At 57.7% G+C, this 13,360-nt stretch overlaps 1 protein-coding gene across 2 annotated transcripts in view; it reads right to left on the minus strand.

Moving 5' to 3' along the window:
• Positions 1 to 1,230: 1,230 nt before the first annotated feature.
• ADAMTS10 (ADAM metallopeptidase with thrombospondin type 1 motif 10) overlaps positions 1,231 to 13,360 on the minus strand; it is a 67,641-nt gene continuing 55,511 nt past the window's right edge. For both annotated transcript variants that reach the window (XM_065658779.1, XM_065658778.1), the window contains exons 18-27: positions 9,835 to 9,968; positions 8,858 to 8,981; positions 8,254 to 8,334; positions 6,707 to 6,870; positions 6,191 to 6,317; positions 5,906 to 6,035; positions 5,043 to 5,247; positions 4,151 to 4,327; positions 3,369 to 3,525; positions 1,231 to 3,006 (exon numbers count right to left, since the gene is read on the minus strand). In XM_065658779.1, coding sequence (XP_065514851.1) covers positions 2,897 to 3,006; positions 3,369 to 3,525; positions 4,151 to 4,327; positions 5,043 to 5,247; positions 5,906 to 6,035; positions 6,191 to 6,317; positions 6,707 to 6,870; positions 8,254 to 8,334; positions 8,858 to 8,981; positions 9,835 to 9,968 — 1,409 coding nt within the window. In that variant the 3' untranslated portion in view covers positions 1,231 to 2,896. The remainder of the gene's footprint in view (positions 3,007 to 3,368; positions 3,526 to 4,150; positions 4,328 to 5,042; positions 5,248 to 5,905; positions 6,036 to 6,190; positions 6,318 to 6,706; positions 6,871 to 8,253; positions 8,335 to 8,857; positions 8,982 to 9,834; positions 9,969 to 13,360) is intronic.

Consider the following 13,360-nt stretch of genomic DNA (forward strand, 5'->3'; position numbering starts at 1 on the left):
AAGGGGCTACAAGAAAGAAGGGAGAGACTTCCTAGCAGGGCCTGTTGTGACAGGACGAGGGGTGATGGTTTTGAACTAAAAGGGGATTCAGGATGTGAGGAAGAAATTCTTTACAGTGAGGGTGGTGAAACACTGGCACAGGCTGCCCAGAGAGGTGCTGGCTGCAGCATCCCTGGAGACGTTCCAGGCCAGGCTGGATGTGGCTCTGGGCAACCTGATCTAGGTGAATGTGTCCCTGCTCATTGCAGGGGGTTGGAACTGGATGAGCCTTGAAGGTCCCTCCCAGCCCAAACCATTCCATGAGTCTACGATTCTATGACAACCTCTCCCCCCTTCCAAGGGGACACTTTGATGTGCCTCCCCTCCAGGGGCAGCCAGGCAGCGCTAGCGGATGCTTGGCTTGAAGGCTATGAGGCTTGAACCTCACAGAGGAAGCAGTTATTCAAGATCTACGTACCAGTACTAAGAAAAAGGGGGAGTAAACGAGTCTTTGATTTCCTTTCCTGTTGAATAGCAAAGGACGGATTTGCAAAGGAAACCAGCTGCCAAAAGGAAACCTAGAATCCCAGACTGGGTTGGAAGGGACCTTAAAGCTCCTCCAGCTCCAACCCCTGCCACGGGCAGGGACCCCTTCCACTGGAGCAGCTTGCTCCAAGCCCCTGTGTCCAACCTGGCCTTGAGCACTGCCAGGGATGGGGCAGCCACAGCTTCTCTGGGCACCCTGTGCCAGCGCCTCAGCACCCTCCCAGGGAAGAGCTTCTGCCTCAGAGCTCAGCTCAGGCTCCCCTCGGGCAGGTTCAAGCCATTCCCCTTGGCCTATTGCTACAGACCCTGTTAAATTCTGTTCTCTGGTTCTCCAGCGCCACGAGACATGGCACAAACCTTTGGGATTCCCAAAGGATACAGGGAAGCACCAATGGAGTTTGAGACATGTCGTTCTTCAAACAACCCACCCCTAAAATCCCAAACCAGCACTACCAATATGGGTATTGTGCACCCCAGGAGCACACAGCCAACCCATGAGAGCTCTGCCAAGCAGAAGCCTGTTCCTAAGTGCCACGCAGCAGTTCTGGGCCAATCTCCACCTCTCCTACCTGCTCCGGTCACTTGGGCTGCAGGGAAAACCCTCCTCTGATGCCCAAACCCCTCCGTCAGCATAAGGAGCATCGTGATGTGGGGCTGCCCAGAGCCCAGGCTCAGCACTCGAGAAACAAGACTGGGACCAGAAGCTGTGCCCGGGATCGTAGCTACTCCTTTATTATAAATCATGCCGTTACGTCGCTCCTCCTCAGAGTTAGTATGTTAAACATTTTTCATTATATATATATCTATATAAAAAGGTGAGAACACCCCCTCCCCTCCCCAACACGTCAGAACGGAGCATGGCACCAGGAAGGAAGACAAAGGAAGGCCCGCTCGGCAGCCAAACAGGGTTTTGCTGAGCACCAGGGAGGCTGACGAGCGGGTGAAGATACAGATGGGAGATAACACATGGGGACTGGGTGGGTGGAGAGGTTTGTCCTGGGGAAAAAGGGTTGTCCACCTCCCCACAGCGTATGGATGACCCCCCAGGGGGACAGAACATGGCTTTGGACAAGCCTTCCCCCTCTTTGAGATGCAGAAAGGCCTGAAAAGAATAACAATAATGCTAACAAAAAGCGTATGTGTTGTCAGTTTGGAACTCAAGTGTCCTCCACAGGCTGTGGTGGCCCATGGAGAAGACATGGGCCAGGAGATGACCTGAAGGAATTCTAAGCCTGTTCTCTTCCCATCACTGGAGGTCTCCTGAGGGCAGAGGAGCTGCTGGCACTGGGACCAGCACCCCAAGGCCACAGCAGCGTGTGGCGAGGCTGCCTTTGGAGGCAAAGCACCTTTTGGAGGCAAAGCACCTTTGGAAGTAAAGCACCTCTGGAGGCAAAGCAGCCATGGAGGCTTGGCGTTCACAGGGCAGAGACCTGCCAGGACCATGCAGACTGGTCCTGAGTCACGGCTCAGCAATGGGGACACTGTGACCAAGACAGTTCTTGTCCTGCATCCTCCTTTGCTTCGCTTCTTGCAGGCCAGAGTGTCCTTGATGCCATTAAGTGACTGCAACCCCAAGCACGCCTTGGCCCTCACCTCATGTCATGCTTTGAGTTGTTTCTGCAATAAAAAATGGTCATAATAGTGACAAGGGCTTTAAGGAAAACTAGGGGGACATCCCAATCCAAGTGCGGGAGTTTGAATAACCGCCTCTCCCAGTTAAACTGGTGTCACCACTCTGCTCACCGAGTGACCTGCTCTCTGTCCCCTCCTGCATGCCCCAAGGTGACAGGATGCAAACCAAGGAAACCGAAGTGCTCCAACCCCATTCCCCACCGCAGTTCATCTTCATCCATCACCCAGCAGCCACAAGCCACGCTCATCACCTGCGGCACCTCAAACCTCCTCCTTGTCTCCCCTGGGATTCCCAAGGGACAGGCAGCGACCTCCCCGGGGATGCTCCACTGCAGACCAGATGCCGTCAGGACACGGGCACGGAACAGGACGAGGCAGGAGCGGGGTGAGCGGTGCCTCTTGGGTGGCTGCAGGACCTGGGTCTGCTACTAATAAATAACAAGTCAGAAGTTCAAGTAACGTCCTCGCTGCTGCGCTGGGCCCAGCTTCTCCCAGCGCCCATCGGCCGGCTCGTGTCGCACTGGTGGCTGGCAGTGATTTAACTGGGAGCTTGCCATTGGGAAGCTCAGGGGCGAAGGGTGCGTGTCTGTAGGGGACGGGTTTGGGTGACGCTGGCTCCGAGCAGTGTCTGTGTTGGACCCAGGGGAGGTTGCCGGGACGGAGAAGGAAGGGCACGGCTTGGTGGCCCTTCGGCAGAGCTTTTGCCTTCCAGTTATCCCACGGGGGTCACGCTGGGTCCCTAGTGCCCCTGGCACGTTTTACAGCACATCTGTCGGAAGTAGGTCCGGCTGCAGAACTTGAACTTCAGGACGAGCGGGCAGTAGGCCACCTTGTTCACATCCTTGCATTCTGGATGGGTGACAGAGGGAAGAAGGGTTACAGCTACCTTGGGGGTGAGGAGCCCCCAGGGGAGACATACCCAGTGCTAAGCAAGATTTTGCACCCCGGAAAGCCCAGTTCCTGGGGGCTTTTTGCCAGGAAGGCACAAGCTGAAGGACCCCACTACTGAAAGCCTCTCCTTGCCAAGGTGCAGCTACTCCGTTTAGCAGGGTCACAGCATGCCAGTTTGGCCAGGGACCAGAAGGGATAGCATCAGGTCTCCCCATGGAGAGCCGTACCCCACAGCGCAGCACCAAGAGCCCATCGTGGGCTGTGCTGACTCCCATGTCCTTGTACCACGTAGCCCCCGAGGCCAGCCCCATCTCCCTCACCTTCAGGGTTGTCTGTAGGTCCCGATTCACACTTGGTCTCACACTGCTGCATGCCGGGAGGCTGCAGGCTCTCCATGCAGTCGCTGGATGGCTGCCCAGTATGAGCCAGGCACTGGACGGATCTTCTTTGCTGGCCAAGGCCACACTGTGCAGAGCACTGCCGGGAGACAGCACAGCACGGAGCTGCAGCAGTCACCCCGGCTCTGCTAACCCGGGGAGGGGAGAGAGCACTGCCAGGTCTTAGAGGTGCAAAGGGTACTGGATGCCACCATCCCTTCCCCCATCAGCACAGTGGAGCAGTGGCCCCATGTCCCGAAAAGCTTGGTTCCATCCTCCAGGACTCAGCAAGGATCAATCCATGCAGCCCGAAACCATCTGCACCCTGATGTCACCCTGGGGTTTGAGGGGTGTTAGGGGAAGGGGGCACTGTCAGTGCCACCGGGCTGGGCTGTAGCAGCAGCCCCACCTCTGCAGCCCATCACTCCCATCCTCATTGCCCTGCTGCCCCCCAGATACCCCCAATGATTTCCATGGGTGCCCTGCCAGGCCTAGGAGTCTCCCGGGAAGACTCCTGATGGGTGGCACTTGGGTCACCGTCACAGTGGCCTTCCTGAGCTAAGGAGGGGCAAAGAACACCACCATGGAGCCTGCTGGCCCCCAGACAGTTGTGGTGGCCACATTGGGTTCTGCTGGTTGGTAAAAGCCTCATGAGCACTAGGATGTGAACGGCTGGGGAGGCAGAGCCTTCTCCTTCAGTAACCCCACGGAAGGCTTGTCCCTACCTCTCCCCACTCGCCGGTGACCCAGCGCGGAGGTGGGCAGCGCCGCAGGTTGCACCGCATGCTGCTCGGGGGCTTGGAGCCTTCGTGGCACTGGGAGGGGGGCAGAGTCGCGCTGTGGTCACCGCTCTTGCAGAGGACAATGCGGTGGCGGAAACCGGGCCCGCAGCTTGGGGTGCACTGCAAAGGGAGGACACACGGGGTCAGGATCGCAGAACCGGAGCATCCCAGACTGGGTTGTGTTGGAAGGGACCTTAAAGCTCTTCCAGCTCCAACCCCTGCCCCGGGCAGGGACCCCTTCCACTGGAGCAGGATGCTCCAAGCCCCTGTGTCCAACCTGGCCTTGAGCACTGCCAGGGATGGGGCAGCCACAGCTTCTCTGGGCACCCTGTGCCAGCGCCTCAGCACCCTCCCAGGGAAGAGCTTCTGCCTAAGAGCTCAGCTCAGTCTCCCCTCGGGCAGGTTCAAGCCATTCCCCTTGGCCTGTCCCTACAGGCCCTTGTCCCAAGCCCCTCTCCAGGTTCCCTGCAGCCCCTTTAGGCACTGGAGCTGCTCTCAGGTCTCCCCTTCAGAAGCCTTCTCTTCTCCAGGCTGCCCCAGCCCAGCTCTCTCAGCCTGGCTCCAGAGCAGAGCTGCTCCAGCCCTCGCAGCATCTCCTTGGCCTCCTCTGGGCTTGTTTCAACAGCACATGCAGCAAAGAGCAAAGAGAGGCAGCACTGCACTGGCCTTCCCCCCGAATGCTCCCACCTTGCCTCTCTCCTGACCTACAGGACCGTTTCCCACATTACACTCTCCGTGGCCAGTAGCTGTCACCAATGCTCTGACCTAGTGATTGATGCTGTCTTCCGAAGGACCAGCGGCACCAGGGAGGTGAGGGCTGACACTCTGCACTCACCTCAGACCAGTCCAGGGCAACCCACTCTGGAGGGCACGTCCGGTTATTGCAAGGCTCCAGCATCTTTGGCCGTGGATGGGTGCAAGAAGCATCATCCAAGGTCTTCTCCTCAGCGGCAGAGATCTTACGCTTGCAGAAGACGCTGCGTGTGCGGACACCTTCGTTGCAGCTTCGGCTGCATTCGGACCAGTTCCCAATCACCCAGCTGGGGACGGGTACAACAGAGAATCTTGTGAGGGGCACACTGGGGACGTGCTTGTCCCCATACTCCTATTCCTCCTCCAGCCCTATTCCTGCTCCAGCCTCCCAGGCAGCTCTGGTTGAACCACGGTTCTCACATCTCCCTTTCCCCTTCAAGAGAGGGGCAAGAACCAGCAAAGTTGAGGCTGGGACAACTTCGGAAGGAGTGCACAGAGCATCTGCTTTGCACCAAAGGACCAGATGGGGAGGGCTCCTTTCTGCAAGCACCCCAGCAGCACAGGAAGGAGGTCACCTACAGAGACCATCCTCAGCCATCACACCATGTGCTCAGTGCATCTTTCACCAGCAAGGCACGGTGTAGCCTCGTGCATGGTGTAGCCTCATGCACAAAGCACTGAGATGGACACAGGTTTCTGCTCCTCGTATGTCCACTGCCCTTTCCCTGCAGTGATGCACTTGGGATGTGCAGGTATTGTGCCTGTGATGGGACACAGAGGGGAAAACTGCCCTCCTCCTTCCCCACATTGCTGCTCCAGCCAGGTAGCATCATCCCTGGGTACTGCGCAGGGGACTCTGACTTGAGGATAGCGGCAAGGGGGGAATTTCACCCTCCTCCAACACTGGCTTTTCCACCCAGCATCCCTCCAAGCCATGGTACTCACGCCGGAGGGCATGGTTCCACGTTGCACGGCCGCTGCCGCTCGGGCGTTTTGGCTTCAGGGCTACAGAAGTGGTTGGAGACAGTTGAGCCATCGGAAAGCTTCCTGCACACCACAGATTGGATCTGGCTGCCTGTCAAGACAGAGAGGTAAGGGGGAAAGAGAGGAGGGTCCTGAGGCCAGAGCTGAGCCAGGCTGCAGTGCTCTGCCCCCATATGGGCAATGTGACAGAGCAGCCACTTGTCACTGCACCCGAGCCCCCCAGGCTGACACGGGGTCAAACCTCACCCCCAGCACACAGCACTGAGCATTTTGTCCACGGGGTGTAGTGCCAGGAATACTGGTTGGAGGCATCCCTGCCAATGGGGGCGTTGAACTTGTACCGGATCCCCTGCAGCTCTGTCCGTACGAGGACCTGTAGAGAAAGTCATCACAAAGGCATCAGTGCCCCCGAAGCCCAGCATGATTGCGAGCATCCTGATAGTGTCCCACAGCCTCAGCACCCTCTCGAAAATCCAGTGCAGCTGAAATTTCCCCTCCTTCCCTTTCCAGCCCTTTCCAGCATTGACACAGCAGTCACCAGTGATGGTGACCTGATCAGAGAGCAATTTCCCATGCACTTGAAGACTGAATCATTCCAAAGCCTGGCTTTCTCAGGGAGACCTGAGAAGTTAGCCCTATTTACCTCTGATTTCTGTGCCTCTTTACTCTAGATAGGAAGCACATGGGTTGATTAGCTCCAATCCCATGTAGTCATAGCAAGGTCCATACCAGGTGGGGGTATGAGGGAAGCACGTTACCAACCATGACAAAGAGGGTGACGTTGGTGGGTCCCAAGGCCTCCAGGGACTCAGGCTCATCTGGGGATCTCCTGTAGTGGAATGTTGTGCCTGCGATGTCAAAGCGCCGTGGTGGGTCGATGGAGAGCTTCCCATTGATGTAATAGTCACCGTTCTCCCCTCTCAGCGCTGTGAGGACAAGGGGAGCAAGGGTTGGCAGACGGGCTGAACCCACCCAGCTTCAGCTTGGGCCCAGAGTACTGCTACAGCAGAGGGTGAATATCGTCAGCCCCATTTTACACGGAGGGAATAGATGGGGCAAATAAAGGATGTGCCTGCATCAGGGTTGCCCAGGAAGTCACTTTGCAGAAGTGGGACTCATGTCCCCGCCACCTTGTCTCATCCTGTGGAAGGGTGATGCTATGGGGAGCTCAGTCAGCTGCCCGAGGTGGTGATGGGGACACAGGGCCACCCATCATGAAGCCAGTGATGGGGACACATCGGCCACCATCACGAATCCAATCCCCCTGTTCAGCCTGTGCTGCTGGAGGGGGCCGGGCCGCCGGAGCCCGGCTGCCGTTCCCCAAGCGAGTCGCTAGAGGGGGATCGGCTCGTTCCTGCTTCCCGCTCGCATTCCCCCGCTCTCCCGGCTCGCTCCCTGCCACCAACCCCCGCTGCTGCCCACCCCAGCTCTGTGTCACTCCTGCCCTGCCTGCTGGCAGCGACCTCATTGCCATGATGCTGTGCGGCGGGGAGGATGCTTCGCAGTGGTGAGGATGGAGGATGCTCCCTCTGCTCCCATTGGTGTGCAGGGACAGATCCCAGAGTGGGAGGGACTGGTGGCAGTGCTATGAGCTTGAGCCAGTGCACCCAGATCCAGTGTGGATGGAGAAAAGGAGTCCCCAGTATGCATGGACTGGGCAGGGAGGGATGTGGGCATCTCCAAACACAGCAAAGGGAGCTCGCCTGGAGGGATGCTGCCAGGAGAGCCCCGCTGTGACCTCCCACATCCAGGCAGGCTCCTGCTCCTGAAGAGCTGCTGCGGAGGCACCCGGCATCAGGCCAGCAGTGCGCACCCAGCCCACCCCTCTGCAAGCACTGCCCATCGCCTGGAGGACACAAAGGGAAGACGTGGGGAAAGAAAAGAGCCCGTTGTGAAAACGAGCCAGAGTCTGGCTGGAAAATTAAGCCCAAGGAAAATGTGAGCAGGTCTATTTTTAATCCCCAGCCCAACATGCTGGCGGAGGGGGGATGCCAGGGAGCCATAGGCAGCGCCAGGAACACGGGGTGTGGGGTTTGCTCAGGGTTACACTGCTGGACATCGAGTGCAGGATGGAGGCACGGCCACAGCAAGACTGCGAGGGCCTGGGACACGCTGGGACAGGGTGCCCTGCCAGCAGGTCCTGCTGCCTTCCTCAGTCCCAAACCCCAAGCTGGGACCCCCAGCCCCATCCCCTGCTGCAATGGGAGTTTTTCCGTGCTAAGCCTTTCCCACCCCTTATTAAGCACAGGGAAATGGCAGGACCAAGGGGTGTCTGGCTGGGATTTCAGCATCCCCCAGCCCCAGCTCACCTAGGTAGTTGATGGAGAGGTTCAGCTCCCGGATGTCGATGTGGACAGAGCCTTTGGGAATCTGGATCACCTCCTCGTAACCTGTGAGACAACCCAGTGAGCAGTGATGCTCAGCCTCCGAGCCCGGAGCCAACCCTGCCCTGGGTGCGATGAGAGTGTGAAGCCCCACTGTGACCCATGGGTTAAACCGAGGTGCTGGCAGTGCAAAGGGGTTTGTTCAGCCACCTACTGCAGCTGAAAAGAAAAAGCATCATGGCACCAGGACAGTGGCTTTCTTGCTTTGCAGTGCAAGCTCTTGTGATGGGACCTGCCTTGCTGGGTAGGTGCTGTGAAGCTGGGATTTCCATGGGCATCTCCACAGCCTGGCTTGAGGGCAGCATGAGCTGGGGAGGAGGGAAGGGACTTGGTGCTCTGTGTTAGGAACCTGGGCGCCAGCAGCGTCTGGGCCATGGCTCGGTTGGTGGTTTGCTCCCTGCTTGCAGCCTGGTCCTATCCTTTGGGGTGTTTCTCTGGGATATGCCCCTGCCTGTCCCGCATGTCCCCAGGAGCAGGTGAAGCTGAGGAGGGACTCAAGGGTGACTGACACCGACTGCTTGCTCCCTACCTCCCTCCGGCAGGGACTGGTTGAAGACACCCTCAATGGTCTCACAGGAGCTGCCATCTCCACCACACACGCGACACTTGTCCTCCTTTGAGTCAGAGCCCAGGACACGATCACAGCCCACGTGCTGGAGGGAGGAGCAGCAGGGAATCAGCCATTATGGTGGTGGTGGTGGGGCTTGTCCTCCCCGGAGCTGGCCTGCAGCATCCTAGGAGCCCATCCCTGGGCTCCATCTCAATCCCCTCCACTGCACTGTACGCCAGGTACGGGAGCATCCCCTCTGCCCAAGCCCATCTTTCTGTCCCCACTCTCCAGGGACAGCCCAGGGGGGCCTCTCTCCAAGGCTGGGGTGGGGGGACAAGCAGGAAACCCATGGCTGTGGGATAAGGCACAGGTGAGGGTGCCTGCGTTGAGCTGATGGAGCTGCCCAAGGAGAGCCACGTCTGAGCAGCACCAGCATTGTGGTGGTGAGCCCATGGGAAGCCTCCAGCTCTGCCCTATTGCCACAGCATGTGGGTTAGGACGTGTGTCACCAGCATGGCTGTGGCTGCCTCTGGCGCAATCCCCCTTTAGTTCCACAGTAGATTCAGCCCCATAAAGGCAGAAAGATCCCAGAGACACAGGAAGGGAGACAGACAGAGCCAGGGAGGGAGCCTGTCTGCTTGCTGGGCAACATTCACCACTCCCACAGCACTTCCTTATAATTAACATTTATAGCCTTCCAGAGCCCATTTCAAGGGAAATATCAAGTGCCTGGGTCTACATGGGCTGTAAATGCAGGGACCCGTTGTTAATACAGGGCAGTGTGACACGCAGTGCATGGAGAAGGGATGGGCACAAGAGCAGAGGTGCTCCTGCTCCCACGGATGAACTGGGTGCTCGGGCAGAAGGATGCCCATGGCTGTGCAGGCATGGGGAGGGCAGCACTCTCCTGCCCGAGGATCTGCCTTTGCATCCCCATCCCGAGCGTGTCCCAGCACCTTGCACTCCCCATTGACGCAGATGTCGTTGGAGTCCTGCCTGCACGGCGTCCCGTCCACCACGGCCGCCGCTCGCTCTGTGTAGAAGTTGAAACCCTCGGCCAGGCAGTTGAGGGAACAGGCTTTAACACCCCCTGGGAGAGAAGCAGAGGTTCAAAGGATGCCCTCAAGGACAGAGAGGAAAGACGGGGGGAGCCAGACCTGGATGAGGGCTGCGTTATCCTTGGGCTTCCCCCGGCCTCCATCCTGCGCCTGGTGCACTGCACAGCACCAGGTGCCCAGGAGGGTGGCCCTGCTGAGCGGAGGGACCCACGGAGGGATGCAGGAACCCTGCTTATTGATCAGCACCAAGACCCTTGAACCGGGCATCGACACATGGGGAGACACTGATCCTTCTGCGCAGCCTGGGGAACACGGGCTGTGTGCGACAGGGAAGGAAGCAAACTGACTTGGTTTTGTGTGGTGTTGGCCACTCCTGAGTCCCCTGGCACTTTACAAGGGCTGTTGACACCCTTGTGCCCATTTTACAGACAGGGAAATGGAGGCAGCAGCTCTTAAGCAACTTCCCCAAGGTTTTTCGGCTACTGGACCAGAGCAACCACTTCCTTCTGTTCAAGGCTGGTGCTTCACTGAGTCACTCACAGCAAAGTTGATGACAGCAGCATGAGGACAAAGAAGGATGCTCAAGTTATAGCTAAAATACCTGCTTCCCAACAGCCCCTGCCAAAGTACCATACAAGGAACAGAGGTTGTTGATCTGGATATTGGCTTATGGTGCCTGGGAGCCGGACATGGGACTGGTTATGGAAGGAGACACCTGAGCAGAGCAGTCTCCTGCCTCCTGTCATTGGATTTGATCAAATGCTGGTGCAGATCACGGCATTTGCTGCCTTTCCTGGGCATCCCAAGGAGACCCAAGGGTCTCCTGCAGGCACCAGCAGCAGTTGTGAGCTCTGTGCCAGAGCTGGGCAGCACCTACATCGGGAGCAACAGAAGTCTGCAAAGCTTGCAACTCAACAGAGCGCATGGAACGGGCAGATGGAGGGAGGGACGGCCCCAATGTGCCTGGGGGCACCAAACGAAGAAAGGGCAAAGCAGGAAGAACAGGAGGAGACAGGAGAGGGGAATTCAGCAGCCTGGAGGCATGCTGTCGAGCTGGATGCCTGGGCAAGCCCCTAAAGAAGGTGTTGGATATCAACCCTCCTTCTGGAGAGCCAGCACCGTCTGCAGCACCCTGGGCTCTTCAGGGCCACCAAGGGGGACGGTGCAGGCATGACCCTGAGAACAGCCCGGCCCCAGCTCCATCCAGCCACCCTCTGGGCTTTCATTCCAGGGCTCTCAGATGGGCTTGCTGAGCTATCCAAGCACGCTCCCTATTCTCTTCCTTGTCTCCAGCTACAAGGAAAAGCAAGGCGCACCGCAAATGCCTTGCTGCAGTTCCCTGGTGGGCAGCTAACCCCGGCCACAGGCTGCTCCTGCTCTCTCCCAACCCTGGTTCCATTAGAGAAGGGAAGGGGAAAGAAGGAAAGGGAAAGGGACAGGAGCAGAGTAGCGCAGATTGATTTTCAGCTGGCTGCACAGTGCCTCAGAGGCTGGTTTGTTTCTCCTGCCTGCCCCGTCCCATAGAGGAATTAAAGCACATAATGATTTATGAGGAGCAGTCTCGTGTTTGCTGCAAGCCCCTGCTCCTTCCCAGCCCTCTCCCAGCCCCATGAGCTGCTCCACTCTCCCTTGGCTCTCGCACCTGCCAAGAGCAAAATGAATAACTAATTGAATAGAGCAAGCTAAACAAACAGCTCAAGCTGCATTCCACGAGGTATCTGCTGCTGGCTGAGCTCAGCGCTTCGGGCTGGGGCTGTGTCCATTATAAATCACCACCAGCAAAACCACGACCTACCAGCGCCATGCAAAACCCACCTCGACTTAGGATCACAGAATCAACCGGGTTGGAAAAGACCTTCAAGAGCATCCAGTCCAACCATTCCCAGCAGTGCCAAGGCCACCCCTGCCCCATGGCACTGAGGCCTCGTCTCCATGGTGTGTGAGCACTCTCAGGGCCGGTGCCTGCAGCCCTGCCCTGGGCAGCCTGTTCCAATGCCTGAGCACCCTCTGGGGCAGGAATTGTTCCTCAGCTCCATCTAAACCTGCCCTGGTGCAGCTTGAGGCCGGTTCCTCTTGTCCCATCCCTTTCTGCAAGGGGGGCTCAAAGGTGTGTGCTGAAGGCAATGGCTGAGCTGAGCAGGGTAAGAGGTTCAGCAGAGAGCCAGGATGGTGAATGGCTCCCAAAGCCCAGACACGTGCCCAAAAGGAACCTGAAGAGCAGATATGCCACCAGCTGGAGGGTTAGAACACAATAGGGATGGATTCTGGGGAGCTGCTTGTGCCAGGGATGGAGCAGCCACAGCTTCTTGGGGCACCCTGTGCCAGGGCCTCAAGTACCCTCACTGTTTCTTCCTTATGTCCCCTCTAAACCCACCCTCTTTGCTCTTAGCACTGTCACCCCTTGCCCTGTTGCTGCAGGCCTTGGTAAAAAGTCTCTCCCTCTTTCCCATAAGCCCCCTTCATGTATTGAACGGCTGCAGCCGGGTGCCCCCAACCCTGACCGAGTGCCCAGGCTTGGGCAAAGAAGTTCATAGGTGGAGGGGAACGGTGCTGACACCTTCCCACCTCCCCAGTCCCAACTGGGTCCAGTGTGGACAGCCCATGCCATGAAGAGCTGACCCTGCTAATCCTGGCTGGTGGTGCTGGGATTTCTCCAGAGCATTCTCCTGGCCAGGCTGAGGAGCTGCAGCCTCCAGCACCTCTCTACTTGTGTGAACGTGCCTCAGTTTCCCTACCTGGATCAGTGCACAGGAGGACAGTGATACCCTTTGACACTGAATAACCTAACCAGAACCGCTAAACAACACAGCTCCTCGTGACCAATACCCACCGCCAACCTGGAAAGCGGAGTCAGAGGGCTCCTGAATCCCTTCGAGACACAATTGTGTCAATGCTCACAGCCTCCTGGGAAGGGGACAGGTTTCATCATCTTATTTCATGGAAGAGAAACCCGAAGCAGAGAGGGAGGAAGGTGCTTTTTGAAAGCCAAAGCAAAAATCCATGTCAGAGCCAAGCTACAATTCAAGCGCCAATGCTCAACCGGGCAACCGTCCCCTGGTCTCAAAGCACCGGGCCACGCTTGGGGAATAGAGAGGTCTGAGCAAGGGCAGATCCAGCCTGGGGGTTGTCTTCCACCTTGGCATCCATTGAGCTCTTTGTGTGACTGCTTTGCACTTTTATTACATTTCTATTGATCCATCCCCTGCAGCCTCAGCACATCTGCTCCAGCTGCAGGAGCCCCGCTGGGAACCGTGCTTATTTACACAGCTGAGAAGGATTTCCCCAGTCAAGTTCATTAACTACACGAAGGAGATGTGCTGCTCTTTCTCATTATGAAGAGATTTCTGTCACAGAGGCCTCCTCCTGCCCCCTCTCCTCGCTAGACCCTTCTGCAGGACACAGGATGCTCTTTGGAGCATCCATC

The sequence above is a fragment of the Lathamus discolor genome, chromosome 21 (genome assembly GCF_037157495.1).
Source record: "Lathamus discolor isolate bLatDis1 chromosome 21, bLatDis1.hap1, whole genome shotgun sequence".
Lineage (NCBI taxonomy): Eukaryota > Metazoa > Chordata > Aves > Psittaciformes > Psittacidae > Lathamus > Lathamus discolor.